Below are 17,526 nucleotides of genomic sequence, written 5' to 3'. Positions count from 1 at the left end.
TCACAGGAAATTGCTGTCGGTTTTCCATTTCTGCAAATCGAGCCTCATTTTTATGGCCTCGTTTTGCTGAGATTGCTGCTATTTTGTTTTAGTGAAAACATAAGGCAAGTTTCAAGGCTTTCGACCAAAACCCCATCAGTCAGTAATTGAGTTGTTGTTTCATTCGATGCATTTTCTTTTATTGTCCACCTTTCGTTCGACACTGATGAGAAACTTGATTGAGCATTTTCTGCAGGAATGTCTCGCTTCTTGTTTCTGCTTTTCCGGAGACGGTTCTGTCCTCTGTCTCTTCTCAAGCAAGCTCATCTATCATGAAAGCACAAGCACAAACTGATGACCACCAGTCTTTGGACAATTCTGAAAGTTTCCCAGGTTTTAAATGTTCGTCCTCCAGCTCTCTGCTTTCACAAGACCGCCGTCTTCCACCTTGCCCGACTGCTTGCCTGACCGGCCAACCTCTGCAGTGCTTTCCCACCCCAGTGTCTCTGCCCTCTCTCCGAAAGCACCCCTCGTCCACGCCATGTCTGTCCAAGCCTTTTATTACACGCTGTTCCACACCGGCCTGTGATCAGCAAGCACCATCAAGCAACAAGTCCAGCTTGGGCAGAGGGCAGGTGCAGACACCATGCTCTTCCAATCCACTTTTATGTCAACCAACGACTGCTCAGCAAAAGGTAACGGTGTTGAAATATTTTTGACAATTTGGTTTATCACTGCATGTCAGATTGTGAGACTTGCTTTCCAAGTCAGCAAAAATGTAAAAAATAAAATTGAGATTCTTATTTGTGGAGTGTGTGGGGCTGGCAGGATGACCTGGAGATACGCGCACTCGCCTCTAAGCTGTCTAGCATGGGTTTGAATCCCGACGCAGCTATAAACTGTCATCCCAGTGTTTCACAGGCACGGTGATTCCTCAATGTGTGTGCTGTCCCTTGGATAGACATATTAAACGAGGCATTAGTTGGTGGACCTTAAATATCAAATGGTGTCCTTCACGCAGAAGAGGCGAGCTATCGTCAGTATCATAGCCAAGTTGAAAATTTCTGTCTAATTTTGCAAATTTCTACTTAGTCGAGTGTCAGACCTGGCCGACGGTTCGTGAAAAACTTCAGCCAAAAACCTACCCCATGCCAACCCTCCAAGAACGTGGAAATAATGTGGCAAATAAAAAAGAGATGTGGAGTGTTTCAAATTTTGTTTTATTTATTTTTGAGTAAAATTTTTGCTTGCGATGTTTCTGTATCAGGGAAACACGTGCATTTCTGTGAATGGCAAAGCTTACCAGATCCTCAAGCTGCTCGGCGAAGGTGGCACCAGTAAGGTATGTGATGATTTTCGCCGTCTTCTGTCTAATTCTACAACCTGTATTGCTAAAAAAACAAACAATTGGGTTTATCTACAGTGCTGAATTAGTGTTTGGCCGATTGGAAAATTTGACGATAACTAATTACCGATTAAAAAGAAAAAATATAGTTTACGAAAACCAAACTGTTTATAAAATACGTGATTAATTTGTAAACAAACATCTCCAAAAAATGTATTCTTTCATTCACCATTTTTTCAAACACCTTGGCTATAATGGATAATACAGATATTGGTTGATAATTACCTGGATTGTCTTTTTGGCCTTTCTTGTAAATTGGTCTTCCTTTAGCTATTTTCATTAATTCTGGAAATCTTTGCGTCAAAAAGGACTGATTAAAAAATGTATGTTAACGGTTTTACAATAAAATGTGCTGCCTCTTTTATCTAGCAGGCATATTATCATAGCCACATGCTTTATTTTCTCTCAAAGATGAGTTTGGCCTCAACCTCACATTCTATAATGTTTACAGAATAATGAGCATCCAACTTCATTACTGAGATATTTACTAAAATTATTATTTACTGCAGTTTCAGGGATTTTTCTGGGCGAAATTAGGACCAACATTTGCAAATAAGATATTAAAGGCTTCCCCTATTTCTCTGGCAGATGTAAAATACTACTTCCCATGTCTTTCTATACATTACTTCTCAACATGAGTGGCTTTCGATCTCTGATTTCCACTGTGAAGCAGAGCGCTCCATGTCTGACCGGTGTCTTCTCCTAGTCATAAATAGCCCTCTATGTTGTACTGTTTGCATTCCTGAAGACAGTTGTTAAAATATTTCGATACCTTTCATATCTAGCCAAATAATCCTCATCGTGGTTAGATGCTATGACTTTAAAATACAACTTATGCTTAGTATTAATTAATTTTTTTTTTTAACACCTTTTGTAATCCATGGCTTTTTATTCTTCTTCCGATGAATACATCTCGGTACGATTGGTGCATGTCTGCCACAAATCTTTAAAAAAGACTAAAAACAATAATGCGCTTTATCCACACCAATGCTTTCCATCGCTCTTTGCCATGTTTCAACAGAAATATCCTGGCAATAGACCTCATCATAATGTTTGGAACTTGATCTTTCTTTTCGTCTTTCTACTAATATCTTCTCAAAAATGGCAAAGATTGGGGAATTATCAGAAACGTCTGTAAAAGTGGTCCCCACATGTATACAATTTAAAGAGAAGTTAATATAAGTATGATCAATGAAAGAGGTCGAAGATTCGGTGACGAGTGCATGTTTGTATTAACTGTTGCATCCCTACGCATTGTATTGATACAATAAATAATTCTGCATAATTTTCTAGATTATGAATATTGATGTTGAAATCGCCCAGTCAAATGTCTGGAGCCAAAGCGATTCTGCGTGCATGACGTCACTTTTTAAAATCTTATATTTAATTGACGAATGTATATAGGCTCTAACACCACCTCCTCACCTTGCAGCATTATGACACGCTTGGCTTTCTCTGTTTTGCTTGGCTTGTAAATTATTTTCCTCCTGGGCATTGAAGTACTGCATTATGAAGCGCACCCTTCATCACTGTGATCTTAGATGGTTTCTTCCTTCTTGTTTTGACTGAAGATTGCACTGTGACAAACTTTTCCGAATCTTCCTCTGAGTTGGGCATGAGGAAGGGGTTCCTTGGACTGTCTGCTTAATGAGGCCTCGTTTAGTCTCTGCTATTTTGGGTGGATGCTTTCATGCTGTTCCTAGAACCATGCCTCGGTGTGTGCATGCAGGTGTACCAGGTATACGATGCTCAGGCAGAAGAGGTGCGTGCTGTGAAATGTGTTCAGCTGGACACTGCTGATCCTCTCATCAGAGAGACCATAGCAAAAGAAATACAGTTCCTGCAGAAACTGCAGAGCTGTAGCGACATGATTATCCGCTTGTACAGCCAGTGAGCAATTCACTTTTGAATCACATCAACATTTAAGCCTGGTGTTGGCTTAGCGGTTAGTGTGCCGGCTTGGGATCCTAGGATCCTGGGTTTGAATCCTGGTCGATCGCTGAATTAACGCCAGGGGGGTTGACTCAGCCTGTCATCCTTCCGAGGTCGGCAAATTGAGTACCAGCTTGCTGGGATGAATGATCACGGTGTGTACCCAGATCTAGAATAGGTACACCGTATCCCTGCGCATCGTAAGAGCGTGACCAAGGGTTGGCGTCAGGAAGGGCATCCGGCCATAAAAACATTGCCTCAAACAGGGAACCATGATTGTCATGGGGCCCGCAAGCCTGACCCCCGCTCTAGCGGGGAAAATGGCCTTAAAACGATCATTCATAATTCAAATAATTGTCAAAATATGGTACCTTTGTGAGTTCACATGGTTTTGAAAAACTAGTCGCCGACGTTGCTCTCTGTTTTGCCCACTTTGTCTGCCTCCCCCCTTCTCTCGACCTTCCTTTTCTGGTCAACTTCTCCCACACCACAGTGAGATGACTGAGAACTACGTGATGATGGTCATGGAATGTGGAAGCATCGATTTAAGTAGCTGGCTCAACATGGAGCGCAAGCGGCTGAAGCCCGAGGATCGAAGCTTCTACTGGCGTAACATGGTCGAGGCCGTTTCGGCCATTCACAAGCAAGGTACTGCCATCAATCCGGATTTCCTTTTCTTTTTTTTATCATCATACTAAAATACGCAATTTGGTGTCTGATTATTTTTGACCACGGTACATTCGGCCGTCACTTATCCAATCTCAATCAAACTTGACAGGAGGACTAATGGTCACGCAATAAAGGTTGTAGCTAATTAATCCCCACCCCCCACCCTCCCTCCATCTTCCCCAAGGGGGTTTTCCCCTACCAATGGGGTTGCATGTTGAGGTGCATATCCATGTTAAGATAGCTTTATCGGCGCATTTTTCCAAGGCCGCTTCGAATAACAAAAGTAACCAACACAAAATATAATAGCATGATATCGGTGTTATTACAAAACAATATTCATACGAATAAAATCGCCCCCCCCCCCACCCCCCCAAGGGTTTTTTTTACTCCTTGAACAAACGGCATGTTAACGTGTATAAATAGCTTATGTTTTCGTGGGAGCACCCCCGACGAGAAATAAAAATAAAGAGCTCCCCACAATAGGAATTTGCTTTCTTCTCAAACGACACAAGGAATTCCGACGAAACTTGACCACAACCTTCATCACCCGTGTGCATATTAAGTATGTCATATTATCGTGTGTCTACCTTGTAGTGAAGACCTCAGGGTGACAGATGACCAAACAAGATTTAATTCCGAGGCATATACCCAACTATAAAAAAAACCAAAAAAAAAACCACCTTTAGAGGCCATTTTTCCCCGCAAGCGGGGGTTGGCCTTTTTCGGGGACCGTGGTTGTTGTTGTTTTTGTTTTTTTTGGTCCCCTTTTTGAAGCAATGTTTTACGGCCGGATGCCCTTCCTGCCGCCAACCCTTTTTGTCGCTTAGTTTACCCAACCCATAGTTGGGTTGCCGCCAACCCAACTATGGCGGTACCTTTTGCATGCGTGTGGTTGGTGGAGGGTAGCGAGGTCCTTACCTGCACGGACGGACGTGGCATGGGGGTTTATCCGATCCCCACAGACAAATAAACGTACAAGACAAGAAATTGAAAATGTAACAAATAATTGGTTTAATAAAAATCAATGCCAGGATAACAAAAGGTACGGTAAACTAAATTCCTAAATGAGCGACCCTCCATCAGACTCGATTACACGCCACAGGGAGAAATAAACGAAAGTAAAAATAAATGTGTCGTGTTCATTGGTACTCAGCTCCGGTCTCCACGATGGTTTGGGGCCGTCACAGGTCCCACGTCCCTGCGTGGGAAAACGCCCTAGGGCGAGAAGTTGCGCCCCAGCCAGCCAGTCTGCGTGAGGCAGCCAAAATTCCTCCTCTTCCGTCCGATTGCCCAGAGAGAGAGAGAGAGAGAGAAACACAACGGCTTGACCGCATGCACCAATCCAGCACGAGAGAGAGAGAGATGTGCCCGTTTCCAACAGCCAGGAACAATGAGAGGGAAATGCGTGTGTGGATGCAACCGCCGTGCGAGGAAAAGAGCAAGCACAAAAATGCGACCGCTCATACCAAGAGCCCGGACCAAGAGAGAGACATGGAATGCATCTGCTCGTGACGAAACCCAGGACCAAGAGTGTGCAAAATGCAACCGCCTGCCACGAACGCCGGAACAGAGCGAAAATGGCGGCGCTTTGCCTTTTTGTTCCTGGTGCTGAAATCTTCAGCAATGACGTCACACTCACCAATTGTGCCGCACCATCGCATCGCTCCTCCGTTCTTTAACCAATCTGTCTTCGGGGCGTGGCCTCACGGTCACTCTTTGCGCCCATCGAGAAGATTCAAGCTGGGTGGTGTCGGTGGTAGTGTCCGGATCCGGTCGGCGATTGCGTTATTTAATTTAAGTGCTAATCACGTGGCTGGTGGTGTAAGTGTAAGGTAGTGTAAGAACAAAGGGAAAGCTACAGAGGCATTTACACACATGAAATCTACCCTTTTACCCTAACAAATTAGCATAGCTCCACCCCCGCATGGAGACACACAATGCTTACCCGGACATCCGGCCCTGACTTGTATACAGGAAGGTGGCTACACAGCATATGGCGTACGCTAATCTCTACGATCCTATCTGGACTAAGGTATTTCATTGCCCACCCACATACACGTAACAATATATGTATATACAACAACAACATGCATTTTAAGGCCATTTTCCCTGCGAGAGCAGGGGCTAGCCTTTGGTCCCCATGACAATCTTCTCCATCTTGCCCTATTTTCTGCATCTCTCCTTGTTAACCCCCTTGCCCGCATTTCTTCTTCCACCATCTTTGGCCAAGTCTTTCTCGGTCTTCCCCGTCTTCTACTTCCTTCTACATTCATTTCCATCACTCTTCTCAACCAGTCACTTTCATCCTTCCTCAACACATGACCAAACCATCTCAACCTGGACTTCCGTTTCCGGTCTGGAGCAAGGAAGCGTCTTCGACCTCTGCACGGCAGCAATGTTATAAGTATTTTTTCCATTCGTGTCTTCGTCAGTTTCTACTCGTTTTTTATTGTGCATGTGTTGCAGTGTGTTTCTAGTTGGTGTTGATTTGCAATTCTTGCAAACTTTTGTACAATGTAATCGTTTTCTGTCCCACCGCGTGCGTGGCCTGGTTTCTCTTGGCTTCCCTACCCCCACAGGTGTTCTGTGAATTTAAGTTCTTTCTTTCGCTGTATTGCTTATTTCTTAGATTTTCTCTTCTCCCCCAAACTTACCCGAACATCGACCACTTGTCTAACGTTTTAAATACCGTCTGGCAAATACCATAATTAATCGTGTTCTGCTCCTCGTGTGCGGCCTTGTACCCCCGTCGTTGTTTGCTAACTTAAGTCCCCTACTTCGTGTTTTGCTTGGCTCTTAGATTTTTCCCTTCTACCCCGAAAATAATACTCTCTGACGTTTTAAATCCCCACCCCCCCCCCCATCCTCCCCTCCAAAAAACAAAAACAAAAAAATAAAAACCAAAAACATTTATTTTTCCTTTCTCCACGTGTGCTGTTCGCCCCACCCCCATTATCTCCTTGCCATCCACCTTTTGCTCTGTTCACGTGACTCGTGGTGGTCCCTCAGGCCCTCCCCCGCCGGAATTTTGTGCATTTAAGATTGTTCACGGTTCTGTTTAAATATTATTTAAATATGTTTAAACTTACCCCTTCAGTGTTTTATTCAGTGGTATATTACAACACGCTGTTTTTCTTCATATTTAAAAGGCTTCTTTCAATTTCCTCTCCAACTCATTCCACTTCAAAAAAAAAAAAATTCAATCCCTTATAGCTCTAAATCACTGCATGCTCTAAATTCACATTCTTTCCATCCTTCCTCCATTGTTCTTAATCGGATTGCTAACTTGAAAATCACAATAAACCCAATTTGTTATCAATGTTCGTCTTTCATTAAGTATCCACTTTCTAAACTCCCCCCTTGCCCCTCCCCTCCTAAACTCTCCCCTTGCCCCTCCCCTCCTAAACTCCCCCTTGCCCCTCCCCTCCTAAACTCCCCCCTCACTCCTCCCCTTCAAAACTCCCCCCCAACCCCTCCCATTCAAATCTCCTCCCATACCATTCCTCTCCAATTCTCCCTCCTCCCTCCTCCTCCTCAAAGCTGCCTCCTCCCCACTTCATCTCCCTTCTATCTCATACCTCCACCTCTGCCAACCTTCTACTTTCCTCTGCCCCCCCCCCCCTCCACCCCTCAAACAACCCCTCACTGTGCCTCATCCCTTCACCATCAAATCTTTTGTTCTCCTCATCCTTCCTTTTCTTGTAACTCTTCTGTAATCTCTGACACACTATCAACTGCTCTCCCTACCTCCCCCTCTCATCCTTCATCTTACCTGACATCTCCCCTCCCCTGTCCTGTACCCGATGCTCCCCCTCTCTTCATTAACGGTATGGACCTCAAACATCCAGGGCCTTCGCTCAAACCTGACTGATCTCTCCATACAGGTTGCTTCTGACAAACCAGACGTGATCTGCTTAACAGAAACTTTCCTCCTTCATGATGTCTCTGATTCCTTGGTATCTCTCCCAGGTTGCTCCCTCCTCCGGTATGATAGACCCGAGCCTCGTCCTGGTGGTGGGGTGGCTATCTTTATCAAAAACTCTCTTCCTCACTCTGCTTGCAGTGCCCTCTCTCCACCTCACCCCCAGGAGTACCTCTGGCTACGGCTTCCTCTCCGCTCCCACCTTTTGTTCACATGTGTTCTGTACCGTCCAAACAGTGATGACTCCATTTACATTTCATTGTCTGACGACATGGACCAACTTCTATCCACTCATCCCAACTCTTTTCCTCATATGTGGCGACTTCAACTGTCATCATGCCAGCTGGCTGGGTGTGGGTTCATCTCTCACCAGCCATGGCACCTCAGCAAAGGACTTCTGCGACTCACTGGGATTGACACAATCTGTCAATTTCCCGACCCGGATCTCAGCCAATGGTGTATCTGCTCTTCTAGACTTGTTTATGACAAACTTCCCTGCTAATGTCTGCTGCTCTTCTTCTGCCCCAATCGGTTCTTCTGATCATGTGCTTGTTAAAGTGGACATCCCTCTGGCCATTCTCAGAGAGCCTCCTCAGCGTCACCGAGTCTGGCGTTTCAATCAGGCCGACTGGCACGGTCTTCAAGCAGCCATCAATCATCTGGACTGGTCTCCCATCTCCACTGCCTCTGACATCAATTCTTCCTGGGAATTCTTCCAAAGCAAACTGCTCTCTCTCATGCACAGATTTATCCCATCTCGTCTTCAGTTGTCTTACCCTTCCTCCCGTCCATGGTACACTGAATCTTGTGGTGAGGCAGTTGCCCTGAAACAACTTGCCTTTGCCAATTGGAAGGCTAATCCAACTGAAGGCAATCTCAGTTCCTTCCACCAAGCTCGGAACAAGTGTGTGTCTACCCTCAGGAGTGCCAGGAAGCACTATCTCTCCACACTCAAGAATGAACTCTCAAACCTGTCTCCTTCCTCCAAATCCTGGTGGCATCTGGTCAAATCCGTTTCTGGTGTTTGTTCCCCCTCCATCCCCTCCCTTACCTCAAATGGCTACACAGTTGACACCGCACGTGACAAAGCCGAATGCCTCAACTCTGTGTTTGCCTCAAAATCTTGTCCCAAACCCATCTCTCTCTGTTCCCACCTTACCCAGTCGAACCCAACGACTCCTGGACTCTGTGTCCTTCTCTCCTGACAAGGTGGAGGAGTTTTTGTCAAACCTCGACTGATTCTGCAACTGGACCAGACGGCATCAGCCCACGGGTCCTAAAATCCTGCTCTGCCGCTCTATCTCACCCTCTGTTCTTTTCACCCTCTCTTTTGCTCAAGGTCATCTGCCAGCATCCTGGAAATCAGCAAACATTACCGCTTTACACAAAAAGGTGCAAAAACAGATCCTTGCAACTACAGACAAATCAGCCTGCTCCCAATTATCAGCAAAGTCATGGAATCCATCATTGCTTCGGATATCAAATCCTTCCTCTTCTCCAATGGCTTGATCTCCGATCATCAATTTGGATTCAGACCAGGTCATTCTACTCGACATGCTGCTTCTGCTGTCTCAAAAATGGATGGAGGTCCTCAATGCCAAACAGGAAATCAGAGCCGTCTCCCTTGACATATCACGTGCCTTCGATTCGGTCTGGCACCCAGCTCTGCTCACCAAACTCTCCTCCAATGGTATCCATGGAAATCTCCATGCATGGCTTGCGGACTTCCTCGCTGGTCGTAGACAACGTGTGGCCCTGAATGGATTTCTCTCATCTCCCCTTCCTGTTCAGGCTGGAGTTCCCCAAGGCAGTGTTCTGGGCCCTGTGCTTTTTCTGGTCTTCATCAATGATCTCTCCGACTCTGGAAAATCCTCTCTATCTATTTGCTGATGACTCCACTCTCTGCCGCTCCATTCCTCTTCCCTCAGATCGGCAGTCTGCAGCCTCCTCACTCTCTGAAGACCTGGACAAAATCAGACTGGTCAAACAAGTGGAACATGTCTTTCAATCCTGACAAATCGCACACTCTTACTCTGTCTCTCCGAAAAGATCGACTGGACAACCCTCCCATCTACTTTCTCAACAATCCTCTCCAAGAAGTTGTCGCTCAAGCTTTTGGGTCTCACTATCTGCCATGATATTTCTTGGGAAAACCACATTTCCAAGCTGGCCTCCAAAGCCAGTCGCCGACTGGGCATCCTCCGTCGTCCGAAGTCCTTCCTCGGCACACCTGAGCTCCTCACCACATACAAGGCTTTCATCCGCAGCTCAATGGAATACTGTTCTCCCCTATGGGCCGGTGCTCCTGCCTCACACCTAGCTCAGCTTCACGCTGTTGAAACCAAAGCTTTCAGAATCATTGAAATCTCCCGTGATGAAGCTATCTCCGAGGGCCTTTCACCCACTCACCGCAGACAGGTAGGTGGTCTTTCTGTCTTCTCCCGACTCCTCTCCGGCCTTGCTCCCCCAGCTCTCTCTGTGCTTTGTCCCCCAAATATTCCTACAGGTCGCACAAGATCTGCCAGCAACCCTCTGATGGTTAAACTGCCGAAATCTCGGCTCTCTGCTCACCTTCACTCTTTCATTCCTCTTTTCTCCCGCCTCTGGAACAAACTCCCACACTCCCTTCAATCCCACTCTTCCCTCCAGGTCTTTAAAACAGCTGTTCACCACCATCTCTTATCTTTCCCCATCCAAAACCTTGATCTTTTCTACCCCCATTAATTCACCCCAGATCCACCTTGTTTGAAATTCCAACTTCTTTCCTGGAAGTCCCGGCAGTGTCCATGTGTTTTATACCTCTCCCACCCCCCGCTTCCCATGCCTCGCCCCCCCCCCCCCCAAAGCCCTCTCCCTCCCACAGATCTCTCGATGTCCCTGCTCTCAGATGTTGTTTGTGTTCCTCCCCCTCTCGCCCCATTTTTCCTACCGCTCCCCATGTTATATGTTTTATGTGTCCGTTTGTCCTTCTGTGTGATTAATGTTTGCTCTTTCACGAGCCTCGATCTTGTATACAAAAAAAAACAACCTGTTCCTCTTCACAACATCAATCACAGGCTCTATTCCCATCATTTTCGCAATTCATCATTTTCTTCCTCTCTCTCAACGATACTCCGCACATCCATCGAACCATTCGCATTTCCACCCTTTCCAACCTTCGTTGCTGCTCTACGTTCATTACCCATGTCTCACTCCTCTAAATCATAACTCTTCTCACACATGCAGCATACACCTTTCCCTTCAGCTTCAACGACACTCCCCTCCTCATCAGCATGCCACTCAGTTCCCGAAACCTCTTCCATGCACATCTCACTCTGGCAACCGTTGCCGAGTCTGATCCACCTTCTCCATTCAGCATGTCTCCGAGGTAGCAAAATGTTTTCACACCTTCCAGCTTCACGCCGTCTCCAAGATCCCACTCAACATTTCCTCCATCTGCAACTCCCTCTGTGCATGCCTTACATTTGAATGTCGCTGCCACACTGGTTAATGACCCTCTCAGACCACTGCATTTTTGATGAACCCAGTCAGCGCACATTGTACTTTGAAAGGAGTTCACTCTGACACCCTTCCTGCACACAGCACAGGGCCACTTCCCAGTTCTTTCCACTTCACCACATGCTTTACCACTTGCCATCACCTTCGCCTTTCCGATATTCACCTTCAGACCTTTTGTCTCCATACATTCCTTCCACTTGTTTATCTTTTCCTTCAGTCCATCCATACTTTCCGCAATCAACACCAGATCATCTGCACACAACAACTCCCACGGTAAACCCTCCTTTACGTTCTGAGCCAGCACCTCCATCACAGCTACAAATAGTAGTGGACTTAGTACCGACCCCTGATGCACTCCCACCTTCACCTCAAACTCACCACTGTTCCCGTCCTTCGTCCTTACAGCTGTGCGCACTCTTTTCTACATTGCCATCACTACTATGATCAACCATTCCTCCACTCCTAACTTCCTCATTGCCTATGTCAATACTTTGTGTGGAACCCTATCGAATGCTTTCTCCAGATCAACAAACCCAAGAAACAACTTCTTCCTCTTCTCCATGTACTTCTTCTGCAACTGCCTCACAATAAAAAGCGCGTCTGTCGTTCCTCTTCCTGGCGTAAATCCAATCTGCATTTCGTCGATCTTCACTTTCTTCCTTATGCTCCTCTCCAACACCCTTTTCAATACCTTCATTCCATGCTCCAATAACTTTATCGCTCTTTACGAGCCACACTCTAGACTCTAGAGGGTCACCTTTCCCCATGTATAGAGGGATGAGGGTACTCGGTTCCCAATCCACTGGAATGCGGCCTTCTTTCACCGCCAGATTACAGACCTCTGTCATTCTCTTCACACCCCAACTTCCTGCTGCCTTCAATATATCTCCCACAACTCCCGTCGGCCCTCCCGCTTTTCTACTCTTCATTGCTTTTATCGCTTCCTCAACTTCCTTCTCAGTTATCTTCTCTGCCAGTCCTAAAACTGGGTTACCCTCTGTTGCCATCCCATTCATTCTCTGTATTCAACAGCATTTCCATATAGGCTATGAGCCAGACCCCCCAAATTGACCGGTCGGTACCATACAGATGGAGTAAGGCTCATTGTGATTTTTAGCAAGATATATGTCCCTAGATATGAAAAAAAAAGTGATAGCAGTGTATAACTCTCGGCCATCTCTGTGTTATCACCCGAAATATTATTATACGCCCGCTTCGCTTCGCCAAAAAATGTGATATTTGCTAAAATTGGAATAAATGTTTTTAAGGATCACAGAGTGCCAATAATTTGCATACTGGATGCCAACTAATATACTAATATAGTAATAGAAATATAGAACATTTGTGTGGGTTATTTATCAAATTTTTGATATAATGACAAAAAATATGTTAAATATAGTGAAAAAGTGGTCGAAATCGCTTCGAGTTCAGAATTCACATTGTACATTTTTGTCAATATTTCAAAAATGAAAACTCCCAGAGTAACGTTTGACCCCTCAAAATCTTCGCAAGAACCACTGCATTGGAATATATTGTTGCGGATATGAGGACTATTTTTTTTGATTGTGTGTATTATTATTATTGCTTGAGTCTGCGCCTCCTGCCTCCGGAGCTATGTAAAGGTCAAAGGGCGTCCCATAATTAGTCCATAAAGCATCCACACCACAGCTAATCATAGAATACCCCTGTTCGATAGCTTATATCTTATTATGTGTTTTAGGGTAAGGCTGTGTCTCCCATTAATTGAAATACTCCATTGCACCAGTGAAAGAAATAGATTCCCTTCATTCCCACTCCCAAAACTTCCATTCCCCCTTTTCGTCAATTGCCATTCGCATTGCCAACCAACAATTGCCGCCATTGGCCACGAGGCAGGGTTGGGGAAGAAAGGCGGGTCCCCACCTCGTCATAGAGGGGAGGAGTGAGTCAGCCCCACTCAACCAACCACGAACAAGGGGTTGGACTTGGAGAGGGTGTGGAGAGAAACATCGAGGAGGTTCGCGAAGGTTGAGGGGCGGGGCCTATATAACCCGCAGCTAGGGCGTTTCCCAAAAGAGATGAGCTTTTACAAAGAGACGAGAGGGAGTCCAAGCGGTTGAGTCCAAGAGAGGCGCTTTGAGTTGAGTCCGAGAGAAGTCCAGAGTTGAGCTGCAGCTCGAGCCACCGAAACTGCATTTACTGCAGCTCGAGCCACCGAAACTGCACTTACTGCAGCTGGAGCCACCGAAACTGCAGCCACAGCAGCGTGAGGCCTGGACGGCAGTTTGGAGCAGGGCCGCGAAGGGGCGGCGGCTGCCCAACGAGTCCATCGGTTGCAGGACCAGTTGGACCTCCCTATCCTGCCAGTTCAACCATCTCCCGCCAGTCCTATCATCATTCCCCACGTGAGTCTGTCCTTGTTTGTTCTGTCCCTGGGTTAATTAAGACTGTAGGTAAGCTAGCGTTGCACTGTGTATCTAATATCTTCTGTAAATAAACGTGACTGCTTTCTTCTTGATTATATGTGTTTTCGCTCTTTCACGAGCCTCGATCTTGTATACAAAAAAAATAAAAAAATAAAAAAATAAAATAAATCCAATTACTCTTCAGTACGTCTTCTTCCTCTTTGTATTCGGTCGCTTTAGAGTTTTCCATATTGAGCAGCCGTGGTGCGATACGGCCAACGTTTGGGTGGAATCGGGTTCTAGTCGGGGAATAACTGTTCGGTCGCGGTAATACCACCGCTCGGTAAAATAACATCCTTTAACCGCGTCCGTAACAATATCATTACTTTGTAATATGGTGGTTGTTTGCGGCACATATTTTGGAAAAGTTCAAAATATGTTCAACCATACCCCCTAATTTTGATATTATAGGTGCTAAAGGGTTAAACATTACTGTATTTGCATCTGTATTACCCAACTAAATTGTTACAATTTACCCAACTAAATTGTTACAATTACAAACAATCCGTCCACCCACATTACCCAATTTAGTTTGTACAACTAAATTGTACAAAAATGTACAATGTGAATTCTGAACTCGAAGCGATTTCGACCACTTTTTCACTAAATTTAACATTTTTTCTCATTATATCAATATTTTGATAAATAACCCCCACAAATGTTCTATTTTCTATTATTATATTAGTTGGCATCCAGTATGCAAATTATTGGCACTCTGTGGTCCTTAAAAACATATATTTATTCCAATTTTAGCAAATATCACATTTTTTGGCGAAGCGAAGCAGGCGTATAATAATATTTCGGGTGATAACACAGAGATGGCCGAGAGTTATACACTGCTATCACTTTTTTTTCATATCTAGGGACATATATCTTGCTAAAAATCACAATGAGCCTTACTCAATCTGTATGGTACCGACCAACCCCCTTGGCTCATAGCCTAATATATCTTTTCCATCTTCCTTTAATTCCATCTGGGTCCACAACGATTTGTCCCACTTTATCCTTCAAGCAACTCACCCCCATCACATCACACCTCTCTTTCACTATCTGCTTTGCAATCCTGAATACTGCTCTCTGACCCTCTTCTGAATCCAAGCGTTCTCCGAACATTTTCCTCCATGCCTCCTTCGCCTTTGCTACCTCTTTCTTTGCAGCCTTCCTGGCTGCCTTATAACTTTCATGCTCTGCTGTTTCTGCTCCCGTACCCTTCGCCTTCTGCCACTCCTTGAACTTCTTCCTCTTCTCGTCAATCCTCTTTCCAACTTCATCATCCCACCACCATGTTTCCGAGTTACTTCGGTGGTCCTTTTGTTCATCCACATACCTCACCCAACGGCTCCCAACCGATTAGCTTTCATTGACATCCAACCACTTTCAAGCTCAACCACATCATCCTCTACCATACTCAGCCTCTCTTTTAATGCCTCCCTTACTGTCACCTCTTTCAACCTCCACACCTTCATTCTCAGTTGGTACTTCACCCACCGAGCTCTCCTCGCACCTTTCACCCTTATGTCGCAGACAACCAAGTGGTGCTGTGAAACAGCCTCCTCCCCCGGGATCACCTTTGTGTCCCGGAGGTGCCCCCTATCTCGCCTATGCACCATCAGGTAGTCAACGGTTGTCGTCGACCCACCTGACGTGCATGTAACAAGCTTATTATCCTCTTTCTGGAACTGAGTATTACAAATCAACAAATCAGCTCCATCAGCAAACTCCAAAATCCTTTCACCTTCATTTCTCACACCATATCCGTAACCCCCATGAACTCCCTCAAAACCATCCATACTCCTTCCCACATGTCCATTTAGGTCTCCTCCTACCACAACAACTTCCTCATCTTTCAAGTTTTCCATCAGCTTCTCTATCGCACACCAGAACTTGTCCTTCTCTTCATCGCTCCGACCAACCTGTGGAGCATATCCCGAGATGACGTTCACCAAGAGCTTTCCAATCATAATTTTCACCATCAACCTATCACTCACTCTCGTCACACTCACCACACTGTCTACAAACTCCTCAGAAAACAGGACACCAACACCATTCATGCCCTCCGGGCACCCTTGCCACACAAACTTGTATTTCTGTCCCTGCCTACCCTTCACCATTCTCACACCACTTCCCTTCCATCTCGTCTCTTGCACACAACATATGTCCACTCTTCTTCTGACCAATACTTCCACCACTTCTCCTGATCTCCCTGTCATTGTCCCTACATTCCATCTCCCAAACCTCAGAAACCGATCTCCACTTCGGGCTGTACCCTGCCCATATGCAGTTGTAATTGTCATGGTTCTCTTTTTGAGGCAATGTTTTTATGGCCGGATGCCCTTCCTGCCGCCAGGAAGGGCAAAATATATATTTATTTTATATATATTTTATATATATTATAAAATATTATATACAGTGGTACCTCGGCTTACGAGTGCCCCAACGTACGAGTTTTTCGGGATACGAGCCGTCGCTCGGGCGGTTTGTTGCTTTGGGATACGAGCCGAGATCCGATGTACGAGCTCAAAAAATTTATTTTTTTGAATTTTCCGGTTGTGGCTTCCGGTTCCGGTCACGTGGTTATCTTGCCGTGAAAGCATCTCTGCTTGGATATAAAACACGCAATCGTCGAAATACATGAGCGAGGAATCTCCTTGCTCCAGCCGGTGACGTCATCGGCGGGGATCCCCGCCTCCAGAGTGGCTGGTCACGTGACCGCCAAAGCGTGTCGCGCGTGCGGGTATAATGAGCTACACCTGTGGATCACGTGACCACGGAAGCACGCCTCGCTTGAGAGGCATGGCTTTCGGTTTGCGTTTTGCTTTATAAGGCGCGATAAATGGGCTTTTGAGTGTTAGCGGTTCATGGCGTTGACGGTTCATGACGGTTCATGACGGTTCATGACGGTTCATGACGGTTCATGGCGTTGACGGTCAAAAACCCATTACATCAATTTTACCAGGCACTGTACAGTAAGTACAGTGGACACCAAATGCACGGTGGAAGGCTAGAAGTAGAAGATCGTCCAAGACAAGTGAGAATAAGCCATACTTTGGAGATGACGTCATTCGCTGGTCCGATAACCAAAGATGTGGTATAAAAAACCAGGTGAGCTAACAATGCAGCAATGAAGGAATTCGGCCAAGGCACCGGCACACAACGACCTACCTACATCGAAAGACTCAATGCCAATGGTGACAGAAGCCAAGACGGCCGGCTTAAACACCGCCGAAAGACCACGGTGTACCAACTTACGATGCAGAACATCTTGCACTTAATATGATGACAACAGGTGCCATCCTCTGACGTACCATTACAGGTACAGGTACAGTACACGTGAGCACAGAGCAAAAGTTCACTGAAACCGAGATTAAGAAAAAAGAAAAAACACCTCGTGGTCCGTGCTCGATATCCGAGTTTCAATCTTTTCAAACACATGATGCTCTCGGTCACGGTATCTCCTGCGAGCTGCTTCTCCTTCAACCACACAAACAACAACTTCTCCATATCTTCATGGATAGAGGTCCGGAGCTTTGAAATAATCGTAACGCCCTTGGCTGGCGTTATAGCCTTTATGGACTCCTTCTGCTTCAAAATCGTACATATCGTAGAAGGAGTACGATCGTACTGCCTCGCCAAGTCGACAACACGCACACCTCACCTGGCATGCTCTTCTCCTCTGC

At 45.8% G+C, this 17,526-nt stretch overlaps 1 protein-coding gene across 1 annotated transcript in view; it reads left to right on the top strand.

Annotated features, from left to right (window-relative positions):
• Positions 1–17,526, top strand: part of TTK (TTK protein kinase) — a gene marked incomplete in the record, with an annotated part of 118,665 nt that overhangs the window by 59,544 nt on the left and 41,595 nt on the right. The window contains 4 exon segments of the mRNA XM_078768150.1: positions 236–674; positions 1,247–1,321; positions 3,114–3,274; positions 3,810–3,964. Of these exon segments, the coding sequence (XP_078624276.1) occupies positions 236–674; positions 1,247–1,321; positions 3,114–3,274; positions 3,810–3,964 (830 nt within the window).

The sequence above is a fragment of the Myxine glutinosa genome, chromosome 14, assembly GCF_964187855.1.
Source record: "Myxine glutinosa chromosome 14, kmMyxGlut1.1, whole genome shotgun sequence".
In the NCBI taxonomy this organism is placed as follows: domain Eukaryota; kingdom Metazoa; phylum Chordata; class Myxini; order Myxiniformes; family Myxinidae; genus Myxine; species Myxine glutinosa.
Note: the sequence above shows the minus strand (reverse complement) of the source record. Positions and strands in the feature narration are given on the sequence as shown.